We start from the raw sequence: 14,845 nt of genomic DNA, 5'->3' as shown, positions 1-14,845 counted from the left end.
TCCTACCTAATTTACCGATGGTAAATTAATGCATGAATATTTCATGCAACATATGGCTGACCTTTTTCTCGAAAGGTAGTGCGATGAGGTGACATTATGTGAGAGTTTATCATTTTAACATGGGTCCTAGAAACTGATGATTTTTTTGACCCGTGGTCTTGTCGCCACAGAAACTCCACATGTAGATAATGTCATGGCTATTTATAAAATAGCATAATCGCAATGACTCGATCAAATTGAGTAATTAAATGGATGTTGCATATCCATTTGTCCTTTTGGGACTCCCTTAAGGAGAGATATATTGTTATAAACATCACACGAATGACTATTGATTCGTGTTTGGGACTTAAAGTCCGTTGATTCTTATAAGTCTTCTGTCTATAACTCAACAACAAGTTGAGATTATATTATAAGGAAATTTCAGATACATATCTAATTGTAAGCCATTACTGCACTTTACATTCTCATATGATGGTAAATATAAATACCATTGGTATTTCAGGGTGAAAATATGATGAACTTCTTACGAAGGATCATCACTTTCAATGGGTGTACCATTGCCTGAAATTCATGCTTGTGCCCTTAGTGCTAAGCAATTTAGTGGTTACAGAACAACAAAGAGTTGAATGTAAAGTGGATGAAAAATGACAATAGAAAAGGAGTATATCTCTCAATAGGGCATGGATCATTTAGAATAAATGATCACAATGACAACTCTCAAGTTTGTCAAAGGGGTGGTAGTACGAAATATCGTACCAATGGTTACCAATATGTCAAGTATTGGGTTAAATCATACCACCAACTCCTTATAGGAGAAGGAAAATGAGTTCAATGGGATAAGATTGAAATTCAACTTCAAAGGAACAACCAGAAAATATTTTGGTATCGTAGAAGGAAAATTGACTCCGCTACAGTGATGATATACTTGTGGATGGTTACTGCCAAGATGTCCTGGAGATCTAGTGTAGTCTCCTGGTTATCCCAGATATCATTAGTCTATAACTGTACTACTACATGTAGTATAATTCACAATATTATGTCCCGAGGACATGATAGTTGAGGAAATTGAGTGCATGAATCATTTTCATACTCAATTTTGTTGCGTATGCAATAATTTTTCCTCCTTTATCACCATGGTATGGGAAGTTGGCGAAATTATTGACAAATCTGTTGACCAAGACTTGACAGTTGCAATATTCCCAACAATAGTAAGATTTTATGTGCACTGGATGTGCCATAGGGGAACTAATTTTAAGGCACTCTCGCCTTAAAATTCAGAATGAGCTACACATTACTCTTGAAAGCATTCAAGAATGTATGTGGATTACTCAACCATTGTGTGGGTTATATTGGTGCTTCGTGGTTGCAGAGATGCATCTTGAAGATGGTCTTATGTGTGTATCATTCACACAAAACCATGTGAATACTGAATTAAGTGCTCAAATTGACGAATTTAGAGCAGAATGTACTAACGTGGATAATGCCATTGGAATGGATTGTCGTTGAATTTGATTCACAAACATTCAATGGTCATATTCAGTATATTTTGTACATACGTACCCACAATGATTTGGCTAGATCTCTTCTTAAAGTGAGTCAAAGTTGCATGGCCAATATTACAGAATTGTGATTTGCCAACATTTAGTTGGTGGTAACATGCGGAATCACACGCCGCATGTTTAATATTGTGTCCCCTTGCAGTTTATACGTGGAAATAGGATTTCCCATCTACGGTGATCGGTTGCATCCGATATCACCACCCCGGCGTATGTCATGGGTCCTCACATATATTTGGGATCTATGTGAGGAATAGTTGTGGTATGATTGTTAATCCGTCGCATACCTTAACCCTGAAAAGGAGTTACTTGCAGCCTGTACGCTAATTGCTTTTGCAATAAAGACATTTTCTGGCATTACGCGGAGATGTGTACCACACAGAATGTCAGGAAATGGCTAAGAAATGTCGTAAACATTTCATCCACGTACTTAAGAATATGAACTAAAGGTTCAGGTTATGAGAAATTTGCATTTTATTGCAAATAATCTGCCAATATATTTACTAGTGACAAAGGTGTCATTTTGGTCATGTATCGGATTGAGTGGAGGTACCTAATAAACCACTTGTCTCCCCATATGAGAGCAAGATGGAGAGAATTCTGATCATATGAGAGTAAGTTCTCTTTGTTTTTGTTGGAATAAAAGAGATGGTCTCCCAATCACTAAATGTGGTTCAACCTAAGGTTGAATGACACCTGTAGGATGTGTATCATCCTGGATCCAGCACAGATGTGCCCACAATTTTGTGTGCTGGAACATCGAAACACATTGACTCTGTTGTTATGAGAAGTCACAACGAGTTGAGAGGCACAATAAAAAAATCCACAGATGATACTGATTCATGAGAATCGTATATGAGAAAGTTTACATATGTCGACATATAAATCTTCCTAGGAATTGTTAAAATCGTTTTGGCCCCTGAACCAAAATCCATGGAGAGTGTTATTGCATTTATATTGGTTCAAATGAAAGGAAGCAATTGAGGAAGAATAGCGCTCGCTCATGAGAGAGAGGTATTTACGATAGTAAAACCTTCTCCTCATAAGTATCTTCCATCGGGAAGAGAGAATGAGGTGGTGATAAGGCGAGGCTTTTGTAGCACAAGGGTTTTTCGCAGAAGCCCAACATCAGTCATGATGTGATATATCTTCTTGGTATGAGTGAAATTATGTTTCGATACTAAATGTCATTGGCAGTACAGATTCATGTGGTTAATGTATGTAGTAGTGCCCGCATACTCCCACGGGTCACTCAATTTGGATTTATCTATTGAAGTCATTAAAGGACTTAATATTCTAAATCCAAAGGAAAATCGCAACATATGTGTGTGAAACTTCTGGAGTCATTCTATGACTTGAAGTAGTCGGAGATAATTGTGTGGTACAGCCGACTGTGTGAGTTCTTCCATGATGAGGATAACTCTAATATCAATGATTATTGATGTGTACTCATGGATAAAACCTTAATTGGATTTTACGTCACCTAAGTGGTGTTGACGATGTTATCATCAATGTCTTTATGCGAGACATTTGAGATACACACAATCATTTAATACGGAGATTTGGGTCAAACCAAATCGTTCTTAAGTTTTTAACTTGAGTTTGTTCCCCCAAGAATAAATATATATCAGTCTTCATATATCCTGAAATATTGAACAAGTTCAATACGGATATATAATATCAGAGACACATATGATCATATTATACCTAATATGGGATACCAATCCTTGGAAAGGTGGGAAAATGGTGAAGTGATAGATGGAGCTGAAGTTCCATATCTACCATCGGAGCACTGAGATATCTTGCAAAATACGTCAGGCCTGACATTATGTTTGTTGGCAATTTATTGAGAGTGCAATCCCCCGAAAGGTATAAGGTTTGTGTATGGTATATTATAAAATATATCCAAGGCACAAAACTCTTGATTAATTCTAGTATGAAAATCAAGATGGAACCAATGTGTGATATATGATAGTGGCTAATTATCTGATCTCAACAGTGCCATATCAAAGACTGGATTTACTGGAAGAGCATTCAGAAGAAAGTCTTCAGAATAGACTCTAAATGGGTCCTTCCACAAATTATATGAAGCATCACAAGATGTGTATGAATTCGTAGAATGATTGGCCACATGTGAGTTCATGTGAAGATTCATTCGAATCACCTATCAGTATCTACCTACATAATGTCACTTGTATTGCTTATGAGTTATATTTATCCTCATAAATTACAGAAATGTAAGAGGGTAATTTGCAAACAAAGTATTGTGATATTCACAGTATCTCTACCAATAGTTGTATTCCATAATTAAATTTGTGGAATTGGTATGAGACAACCTTTAGCTTTGCAATGTTGAGGGGGAGTAAAATCCCTAGTTATAACTCGTTGATGATCTTTCGATCATTGATATTGTACTATTTTTTCCTTTATGAGTTTTCCCTAAGATTTCTCATATAAGGTTTTTAATGAGATAATATAATACAAGTGCAGACGTATGCAATATGGGTTCTCCTTATATTTTTTCCCATTGAGTTTTTAAAGGAGTTTTCAGTGGCATATCGTTATAATATTTATCCTCAATTTTTCCCACGGGGTTTTTTTTTAGGAGTTTTTGGATTACAATATACATATGATGAATTGATCAAGGGGGGTGTTGTGAAATAAAACATGTAATCAATTGTATGGGAGGGATGCCTCCGAGAGGTTGTCTGTTGGGTAAGAGATATCTTCTCAACACACCCCTTCATGGTTGTATATAAGTGAGTTTCCCACATTGCAATGAAACAAGAGAATCATTCCGTCTACTTTATTGTATCTCTTCCCTCTATACTCTAACAAGAGCAAACCATGGGGGATGCAGCCGATCGAGCTTTATATCTTTCCACCTAATCTCGTAAGAGGAAGCAAAATAATTCCGAATCAAATTGCTCTAATGAATACCATAGACTGACTCAAACTCCCCTACAGAAATATAAGCTGAAACAAATGGTTGCTTTTGACTAGAACCATCCTTCATTATCTTCAACGAAAAAAGGGCCTAAAATGCCGCTGAAAAGAAAAAGGTTCACACGATCCATGAACCACCATCATCATCGAGTCTCCATCATCACGAGATATCTTAATTTAATTTAAACCGGCATTACGGACCCCAGTCCGTGCCTATCTCGACCTCCGAAATTGGCAAGTAAACGTCCGACTAATGTGCCACTCGATCGTCCCGCGTCACAAAGTCGCCGATCATGGAGCAAAATAGCCAAACCAAAGCAAAAGCCCACAGGAAAGAAACTGGCTACCAAAGGCTAAAGCGCACATTGCCTGCCACCATCAGCTGCCGTCCATTCCTCTGCTCAGAGGCAAATTCAAGCTTGCCGGCTGGATCGGTATCCTGACATCGACTGGACTGCTTAAAACTGAGCTGAGCTCAGGTGTCAAACCTTCCTTCTCTCGTGTGTTTTTCACTGAGCTGAGCTCAGGTGTGACATAACACCACACTACCACACTGGCACCATGCCGCGAGCAACGAGGCAGTGAGCGATAAGAGCATCCAGCCGTGGGACCCCGGGCGAAAATCCGGATTTAACAAACGCCGGATTGGATGTAAAAAAGGCGTGGGGGCAACATTTTCTCAGCCGCACCCCCGGCCTTCCCCCATTATAGCGGCGGTAGATTCAAAATATTGTCTTTCCGCTACACAAAAGAATCGCCAATGTCCGGCGATCGGATCAGCCACATTCCGGCGATCGAAACTAGACGACTACAGGCTCATCGGCGGTCCCGTCCTGAGCAACGGCGTCTGGCGCGGCATCGGGCGATGCATCGGCGTCTGGCGTGGCATCGTCAGGCGAAGCATCGGCGTCTGCAGTTGTCGAAGCGGAGGACGAAGGAGCCGACGGTGGACGGAAGATGTCTTGGCGATGGGCATCGTAATAGGCCCTCGTCTCCTCGTCCATGTTTGCGTCGTTGTCGCCGATCAGGAACGCCGGGTCAGTGTTCCTCTTCTTCGCCGCCGTTGTTTCCTTGAGCAAGGCAAGCCGACGCCCTGGTTGGCAAGCATCGCCTTCCACCGCACGTCGTGCTTGTCGTTCCTCCCGGCGGCGTGCGCCCTCGCATCAGCCCAGCACTTGTCAAAGGACGCCTGCAACCTGTCGGCTGGATGGCCGGCCTTCTTCAGCTCTTTTAGCTTCTTCTGGCCTTACTCGGGGCGGCTCGCCGACGCGACAGGGGGAGGATCGTCGGGGTTGTACTTCTCGCCCTTGTTGTTGGCGAGATTCTTGCGCGCCGCCTTCCACTTGTCGCACTCCAAGATGTGGGCGAACACGTTGAAGTACTTGAACATCTGGTTGTCGTTGTCGTCCACGCACATGTCCAGCGCCCGACGAATCTGCAAAAACAGACCGGCAAACAGGCCGGCGATTCAAGATTAAAACCTCGACGATGTAGGGTCGACGGAGGAGTCACGGCGAGTGAGTATACCCTTGCTTCATAGTCCTCGCCGCTCACAACATGCTTGTCGAGCTCCTCCTGTACGCCGTGCCACTTGCTGCACGCCGCCTTGATGATCCCCCAATGGGTGCCCACTGCCTTCTCGCCGCGTTCCATCACCGTCTTGTTGAAGTATGGATCGACGAGTTTGCGCTCGTCGAACGCCACCTTGACCCGCTGCCAGTACATGTCGTAGCTCTGATTCACGCCGGTGATGCCGTTCATAGACACCGTCATCCAAGCTTCTGCGAGGCACTCCTCTTCTTTGCCCGTCCATTTGATCCGCGGCTCGGTTGGCGGCGAGTTCTTCTTCCTTCTCTTCTTCTTCCCCTTGGACGGCGCCTCTGGGGCTTCGGGCGCTTCCTCTTCGTCGACGTCTAGGTCGACGTACGCCTCCTCATCTTCTTCGTCGACGTATTGGGTACCGTCGTTCTCATCGGCGTGGTGATCGCCCTGGTCGAGATTGGAGTTGAAGCCGCCCCGCGGCGCGACGACTTCCGCCGCCCTTGCCTCCTCTTGTGTGAAGCTCGGGCTCGCCGCGGCGGCCATGGTGCCCGACGTGATCATCTCGTGCATCACAGGCTCATTTGGCGGCGACATCCGGGGGTTGGAGAAGGGAAGCGGCCCACGCCTCAGGGCAGGCGAGATGCCCTCGTACATCGCACAGTCGTACGCCGTCGGCGACGGCGTAAACCCGGCCATGCCGGTGGCGGCGTAGGTGTCATGGTACATGGCCGTGGCCGGCGACGCCGGCGAGAAGGAAGGATATTCGACCATACCTTGGGTAGGCCATGACCCGGGGAATTGGGCGATGTGCGGGCAGCCAAAGTTGATGGAGATCAGCCTCGCATGTTCCTCCGCCGCCGCCACCCTATTCGCGTTGCACTTCTTCTCCCTCTCCGGTCGGGCGCGAGTTTCGTGTTGCCGCCATTCCTGATCCGCCGCCCACGCCACGTTTGACATGCCCGGCGGCCTCTGTTTAGGCACCCGCGGCTTCCTCGCCTTCGACGCGCCATCGGCGGCGAGCTTCTTCGGCGGCATGGTGGTGGAAGGGAAGAGGAGGAGCTGCAACTATGGGGGGGGGAATGGCGGTAGCTCCGAATTTCGGCGGGAAAATGCTTCTATGCGGCGCAATTTGGAGGGAAAACGAAATTAATGGAGGGAACTACCGGGCTGTGTCACCGACAACGCGGGCCCGTTCGACGTTTCACGTGTTTTTGTTTCGTCTGGAGTCCCCGGCCGGGCCTCGGAAAACTGGGGATGGCATGGGCTCTCCGGACGGATGAAATGCCTAATCCGAACAAAAACGAGGATCGGGAGCGCGGCTGGGCTGTTTTCGTCCATCCGGATATAAAAAAAGCGTCCCCTGGGGGCCTCGTCGGGAAGACGGCGGAGATGCTCTAATGGATTAATGGTAGGCCACTCCACCAAGAGATGGACGGCCAGGACATATCTCCATGATCTCCTCCCTGCTAGGCCTATATATACAAGCACACGCCCCAGTATTTAGCAGCGCACCGATCGGTCAAGCTACGAGATCTTGCTGAATTTAGTTGAACAAAAATGGCGTCAGCGGCCGTCTGCTCCACTAAGCAGGAGGAGCTGAAGAAGCAGCAGGGTAGCGAGCTCAAGATCGGAGAGGTCCACGACGTGCAGGAGCTGCAGAGGGCGTGCGTGGACAACGTGCCGGAGCGGTACGTCCGGGAGGGCGACGACCGGCCGGGCGGCGCCAACGTGTGCGAGCAAGCGCACATCCCGGTGATCGACCTTGGCGAGCTGCGGCGCGGCGGCGGGGACGAGCTGGGCAGGCTCAGGCTCGCCTGCGAGGACTGGGGCTTCTTCCAGGTCGTGAACCACGGCATCGAGGGGACGCTGCTGGACGAGATGGCGAAGGTGGCGAGGGAGTTCTTCGCGCTGCCGCTGGAGGAGAAGCAGAGGTACCCGATGGCGCCGGGCGGCATCCAGGGCTACGGCCACGCCTTCGTCTTCTCCGACGACCAGAAGCTCGACTGGTGCAACATGCTGGCGCTCGGCGTGTCGCCGCCCTCCATCCGGCAGCCCGCGCTCTGGCCGACGACGCCGGCCGCCTTCACCGACACGCTCGTGAGGTACTCCGCCAAGGTCAGGGAGCTCTGCGTCGTGCTCCTGGCGCACGTCGCCGAGACGCTCGGCATGCCCTCCGGCACGTTCGAGGGCATGTTCGGCGGCGAGGCGGCGGTGCAGGCCGTGCGGATGAACTTCTACCCGCCGTGCCCGCGGCCGGAGCTGGTGCTGGGGCTCAGCGCGCACTCCGACGGGAGCGCCGTGACCGTGCTCCAGCAGGACGCCGGCCGCGTGGGGCTGCAGGTGCGCAGGGGCGACGCGTGGGTGCCTGTCCACCCCGTCCCGCACGCGCTCGTCATCAACCTCGGCGACTCACTTGAGGTGCTCACCAACGGCAGGTACAAGAGCGTCGAGCACAGAGCGGTAACCAACGGCGAGCAGGACCGGCTGTCCGTCGTCACGTTCTACGCGCCGGCCTACGACGTCGAGATGGGTCCGTTGCCGGAGCTCCTCGACGACGGGGAGCCATGCCGGTATCGGAGGTTCAATCACGGCGAGTACAGCCGGCACTTCGGCACTTTAACACAACGCTCTCGTTCCCCTCTCTACACAGTAAAAGGCGACCGGGAGGCGACCCTCGTTCCGCCGGCGATTCCGCCGCCCTCCTCCTTCTCGTCGGCCTTGGGGCCGTCGGAAGGGGGTGGGGGGTTGAATCGCCGGGCGGATCTGTGTGCTCGTAGTCTAGGTCAGGCTAGGTAGCTAAGTTTCCGCCTGTGGCGTTGGTGGCGCCGGCGGCGAATAAAGTGTCTTGGCGAGGTCGTCGGCGCGGCGGCGACCTTTCTAAGGACTTTTGTTACACCATCTCGTACGCGTCTCCGCGCCGTCGTCTCCACCGTCGTCGGGAAGAAGGGGAAGGTGTGCGAGAGCTTCGGCCGGCGGTCTGCTGCCGGGCGCGGTGGGCTGGAGGATGCCGTGGTCCGTGCTGGGGGTGTGGTCCGTCGGCGGCGGATCTGGTGCTGCTCCTCGCCTCCTGCGGCGGGAGGGGCTGGATCTGGAGGTTGAAGGTGAGCTCGGGGTAGATCCCCGACCCGCGTGCCACAGCGATATGTGGGCACCTTCGGTGCTTCTTCTCGTGGTTCACAAAGCCAGATGGCGATGGAGCTTCTTCAACCTCGGGTGTGGTGGTCTCCGTCTCTTGCTCTCGCGGTGCTTCGGTGTCGCCGGCGAGCGGCGGGTTCGGTCCGGTGGTGCAGAGTTCCCCAAGGGCTTCGTTGTTGTTTTGTTTTTCTTCAGGGGTCTGTCTGCAATTTGTACGGGTCTACGTGTCCTTCTAGACCGTATCTGTTCTCTGTGTACGTATTCTGTACTCCGTATGTCTTCGACTTAATATATACGTATGCGTCTCAAAAAAAAAAAAAAATTGACCTGGAAAGAACGGAAATGCACGCAATCTACTGACTTCGAGCTACAGTAAGCAATGTTGGCAAGTATAAAGCCATATAGACCAAGACAACCAAACAATCTCCAAGCATAGACAGCATCAGAAGCACGCAAGGGACACATGCCATGCACCATTCGTCTTGTTGTCATGCCACACTCCATGTCCAATCATACGCAACAATGTGAGCCACTAAGAGAACTGGGTGCTAACTTGCCTAATATTCGCTAGATGACAATCAGAATAAACCACCAATGGCACACAATGCTTGTACATTTGAAATGCAGTTTGAGCATAAGGGGTACAAGCTGGCATTTAAATGCAATAAAGAGCCATGTAGATTCAGCATAGGGTTTCCTATAACTGAACCTGGCCAACAAGATCTGCGGTCCATAAGCTCTGCATTGGTACCAAAAACGACCTGCACAAAAAGTGCCCCAGATGTAGGCCATGTTCTAGAACTCTTGTATATAAGCTTGGTTATAGGTGAACGTTAGCTAAAGCGCCCTTCCTTTCTACTCCATGTAACTGACAGAACTGTTATCTGAGCCGCTGTCAATTGTCAAGCGATTGCATCTGGCCAGCAGATCATCCTCCACAGTCTGATATGAGTAAAAAAAAATGGTTAGCTGTAATTCAAATTAAAACATTAATGATTATGGCAGTGCAGCTGAGTTCACCTTGTATGTTTGAAGCAAAAGTTGGCCACCAATCTGTTTCTCTGCTGCATAGCTGTCATAAGTTTGCATCAATGGAGCACTAACAACCTGCAGCAGGAGTGGAGGCAGTAGAAGGATAAATATTGCTGGAAATATTATTTTGCATGATTCAAGCAACTAAATTTAAGTAACCTCTGTAATTAACACGTTAGCTAATTCTGGCCAATCTAGTTTCCTATTTTACTTTTGTATCTACAGTCTTTATGCATATAGACACCAATACAGCGAAACAAGTACACATCCTATTTTGGCGTTTTAGAAGAACCATTAAATACTGGTAACCAAATGCATAGGTCTCCCTACATACTACTACTGGAAGAGGGTAAAACACTTCAATCAAGATAACATATTTTCTTTCTTAATTAAAACGAACCTTCAAACAGAGTTCTGAGGAATCTGCCTCAGAAATACACAGATAGTGCATCAATTTCATGGTTTCCTTCTCCACAGTATGCTGGACCTATAGATAACATATATAAACAGTGTTAATAAACTAAACAGGAAGTAACACCGACTCAGTGACTCATTAGTTAATACTGAAGTACAGACCTTGGCAAGGTAATCTTGTAGAGGGTACTGCACAATCCATTCAGAACTTTTCCTGGAGTAGTAAGCATATGTATCTTGAAGAACAGATTTTTTCATTGAGGGTTTGACTTCAGAACGACATATGCCATGCATAATGCCCATCAACAGGTCCATATCAACCTTCCTTCCATCACGCTCTTGGCGGATCTGGACAAATTAAGTGTTATGTACAGAAGTATGCATTGAACAATAACAAAACGAAAAATAGCTATTTAAGAATTACCAAAGTCAGTAGAGCCTCTGCTACTTCATGGTTGAAGAAAGAAAAGACCTAGCAAAAGGATAAATGACATGAAAGTAGGGTATAGAAATGCGTAACTCAGCTTATGATAACACCACAGCGAATCTGGAAGCAAAAAAAAAATCTCGCATAACACTTACTGTAGAGAAAAAAGAGGTGGCAGCACTGTCTTCAAGACAAGGTAGTTTTCTTTGCTCGACAAAGCAACGGTTCAAATAGCTGAAGAAGCCAGATACACATTTAACCATGATACAATAGTTTGACCACATTTTCAGAAGCTGTCTCAAAAGTTCATCATCTCTCTTGTGCATCAGATGGGGTAAAACCTAAGTAAGCAAAAAAAGAGGTAAACAAAAGGGAACAAGGATGGATGCCTCTGATGCTAACAAGGATATTTGTTTAGCATGAGATACAAAGTACGTGAAATTTATATGTGCGCATCAAATGTAGAATAGGTATTTTGATATCATGACAGTCACCCCCTTACTTATCATACCAGCTGCGATGTAGTCTCTGACATAACGATATCACTTTCATGGGTTTGATATAGGGTTTTAGATGAGAACTATGACAATAAGTCAATAACACAAGAAGGGCTACCAAAGAGCCCTGTCAACATGCATAATAAGAATAGTTTCTCAATGAAAATAAATTATTTCCGAGTTTCCTTTTGCAACAACAGTTCCCAAACACTATGACAAAGATCAACTAATCTGGTTTGTAACTTAGTTCAAGATGGGGCAACACTATGATACTAACTTTTTGCGAACATTATTATACTCTATGGACATTAGTCATAACCACTCCAGCAGTCATATCTCCAGACCCATACCTACTACGATTATTCAATACAAGGTTGGCTAGATATGGGCTAGTAGAGAAAATAAAGTCAGCAGTTCAAGTATAAGATTTCAGTAATCGTGTCATGACTTTCAAATGTAACAATTGGTTAGAACTAGAAATATTTACTCAGCCACAGAAAACTGTGAAATGAAAACAGAGGCCAAGATAGTACCAACACACGAACGGATTCTGCAAGTGTAGCCTTGTAACCATTGTACATCTCTTCACAATAGCTGGTTGTCTGCACAGCCATTCTATAAGCACAGCTGGAAAAGTAGAGAAACGTAGCATGAGCAACAGATTTAAGTTATTCATTGTACAGATTACACGGTGAAAAAGAGTTAATGAGAGAATCATACTCGTAGCAGTTCATGTACTCAGCCACAGTAGGCCTTGTACCTGTGGAACCCTCAAGAATCTTTGAGCATGTAACAATCCCCTGTTCCAGGACCCTCCAGCCATCCTCAAAGCTGAGGTGCGCATTCATTTCTACTGCTTTTGCTCCTAGCTGGGCAATGGACAAAAATATCTGTAAGAGCGATTGTTTTATATCAAACAATTGTTTAATATATGCAAGGGCATCCAGAGCACACACAAAATTTGTATTGCGAATGTCAACCAACTTTAGTTGGATATACAATGTACGCATAGGATACCCTACAAATGATACTCCTAATTTCATTAATGCAATGTTCCAGAAGCCCTCATGCATGCACCCCTGTGATGCCTAAACTTCTGCCAAGAAAATTTGAAACTTTGTCCACACATTTCACAGTTTAAAACTTCCATATTTAACTATCAATATATGATGCATAATAGAAAGCCTTTTATAGATAAGAAAAATCGACCAACCAGACACTGGCACATGGTGTCTTGGTGGCATTATTTGTAGAAGAACTACCAGGACACAAGGCGCAACGTGAAAAACAACCCACCAACAGGAGTCGAACCCTGGAGGGAGGGTTGACGCTCACGTACCCCACCAACCGAGCGATGCTCAGTTCTCAATACAAGTCCTATATATATCCAAAATAAGATGCATGTTTCTCCTCCATAAGTGTAGCGCTAATAGGTTTTGTCCCCACAATGGGTGTTCGAGGGCGAACACTAGCAGCGGTTTTCCTATTAGTGCACCAACTCGCTTTCCATCACCTCTTAATTGCTGCTGTAGCGAACTTGTATTTCCGTTATGCAATCAATGGGCAGGGTGCGCTAGCCCAGTTGGAACCGTGTCTCCATCGTACAACTATATACACACACAATCTAAGGAAGACAAGTTGAATAATTTAACCAAAATTCAGCATTTTGTTGTCCATTTGTAGTAATAGAATGATACAACAAGAGAACAGGGTCGACTTTTCTCTTCTCCAACATGCATGGAAATCATGTCATAGTTTATTAGAAGAACACCCAAGAAAGCGAGCATGGCGACTCAGTTAAACACCCCACCTTAGGGTATATTTCTCACAGCAACGGAAATATCAGATCAAAACTCGCCTACAGGTCGAGCAGGCTAGGGTTCGTCGCTACAAGCAAAATAACCAAACCTAGCTGGATGAATCTCCACTCCCCGCTCCATACAGTCCAGTAGGGCGGGGAGGAGAAGATATCTGCTTCGGTGCTTCGGCGGAGGAGGCCGGGAGGGGACGCGCGGCGGCGAGGGCTCGAATCGATGGCCCCGCGGGGGGCGAGGGGGTTAGGGAAACCTAAACCCTACTGCGAAACAGCAAATCCATCGCATCGGCATTCAGCAAGGGGACAAGGGCGAGCAAGAAACGGAATTCGCAAGAAGCCGGCAAGGATGGGCGCGTTCGAGAACAATCTAGGCGGATGGATTTGGGTTTCTCGACCCATGGCTGCACGAGCCGAGTACTCGGAACACAGCACGAAATCGATCGGATTGGGGACAGCGAAACTAGAGGAATCAGGCGGCGGCGCGGGGGACAGGAGGAGGAGATTACCGGAGAGGGGAGTGGATCGGGTGCTGCTCGCCGCCGTCGCCGCCGCCGCCCGCGTCGTCTCGTCTGCTCGAGCTCGCTCGCGGTGGTGGTGAGGAGGGGAGGGGCAGCCGACTGCAGATGGGAGAGAGGGGTTTCAGCTTTTTTTTCTGAGGGGTTTGGCACTCGGGTACCCCTTTTAACTTTTTTCTAGGGACGGTGCAGCCCTCAACTTGTAAACTCCCGTTATTGGGACTCAACAAAAATACTTTTTTTATACAAAAAAATATAGTATAATTTTGGTTCCTTTTGATGAGATTTCACATTTTCTTTTTTCCCTTAAATGAAATGAATTAGTGTACGTTATGCACTAAAGGTGGACTATGATAATTTTGTTGACTAAGCATATTTAAGAAATTTAAGTATCTCAAAATTGTTTTTTTTGGCGCGCATGCAAAAAGGCGCGAAACTCATATGTTACGTGTCGACAAAGTAATGAGGAGCGGCTATGAATAGAAAGAGATGATATTCATTGCGCGAAACTCACATGTTACGTGTCAACAAAGTAATGAGGAGCGACTATGAATAGAAAGAGATGACATTCATGGACGGACGCAGCGGGTGTGCCAGCGGGGCCGTGGCCCACCCAGAATTCCACGGAAAAATTGTATACCTCTAATCAACGTTTTGAAAAAGGCCCAATTGGCATGTTTTGCCGGTTTTGGTCGTTCTGAAGACCTAGTGCATCACGCGTCAAGGCGAGCGCATGGACACGAAGACTCAATTTCCTTAATTGACTCCCCCATTGACGCCACATCACTGTCCATGACTCCTCCCGCCGACGCCTCCCTTTGCCGACTCGCCTTCCGTTACCCCTCCCAGACTCTAGTCGTTGTTGCCCCCATTGCTCCCGCATGATCGCACAAGCAGGTGCTCCGTGCTCGACTATCGCTGCTCGGTTGTTCGCCGCTCTAGCTCGGCCACCGTGACGCCTCCCA

General features: G+C 46.9%; 2 protein-coding genes across 2 annotated transcripts; one reads left to right on the top strand and one right to left on the bottom strand.

Annotated features, from left to right (window-relative positions):
- The first annotated feature begins 7,535 nt into the window (after positions 1-7,535).
- LOC127340309 (protein LATERAL BRANCHING OXIDOREDUCTASE 1) lies at positions 7,536-8,840 on the top strand. Its single transcript, XM_051366078.2, has one exon. The coding sequence runs from the start codon at positions 7,602-7,604 to the stop codon at positions 8,838-8,840; it is 1,239 nt and encodes a 412-aa protein (XP_051222038.1). The 5' UTR covers positions 7,536-7,601.
- Positions 8,841-9,624: 784 nt separating this feature from the next.
- LOC127345565 (cullin-1) lies at positions 9,625-14,005 on the bottom strand. Its single transcript, XM_051372051.2, has 9 exons — positions 13,872-14,005; positions 12,270-12,418; positions 12,083-12,176; positions 11,208-11,393; positions 11,050-11,097; positions 10,788-10,973; positions 10,612-10,698; positions 10,200-10,286; positions 9,625-10,121 (listed from the first exon to the last, which is right to left on the bottom strand). Exons 2-9 carry the CDS (start codon positions 12,395-12,397, stop codon positions 10,035-10,037), a joined length of 903 nt encoding a protein of 300 aa, XP_051228011.1. The 5' UTR covers positions 12,398-12,418; positions 13,872-14,005; the 3' UTR covers positions 9,625-10,034.
- Positions 14,006-14,845: the final 840 nt, after the last annotated feature.

Source organism: Lolium perenne, chromosome 3 (assembly GCF_019359855.2).
Source record: "Lolium perenne isolate Kyuss_39 chromosome 3, Kyuss_2.0, whole genome shotgun sequence".
NCBI lineage: Eukaryota > Viridiplantae > Streptophyta > Magnoliopsida > Poales > Poaceae > Lolium > Lolium perenne.
The sequence above is the reverse complement of the archived record's forward strand: the minus strand, read 5'-3'. Positions and strand labels throughout refer to the sequence as shown.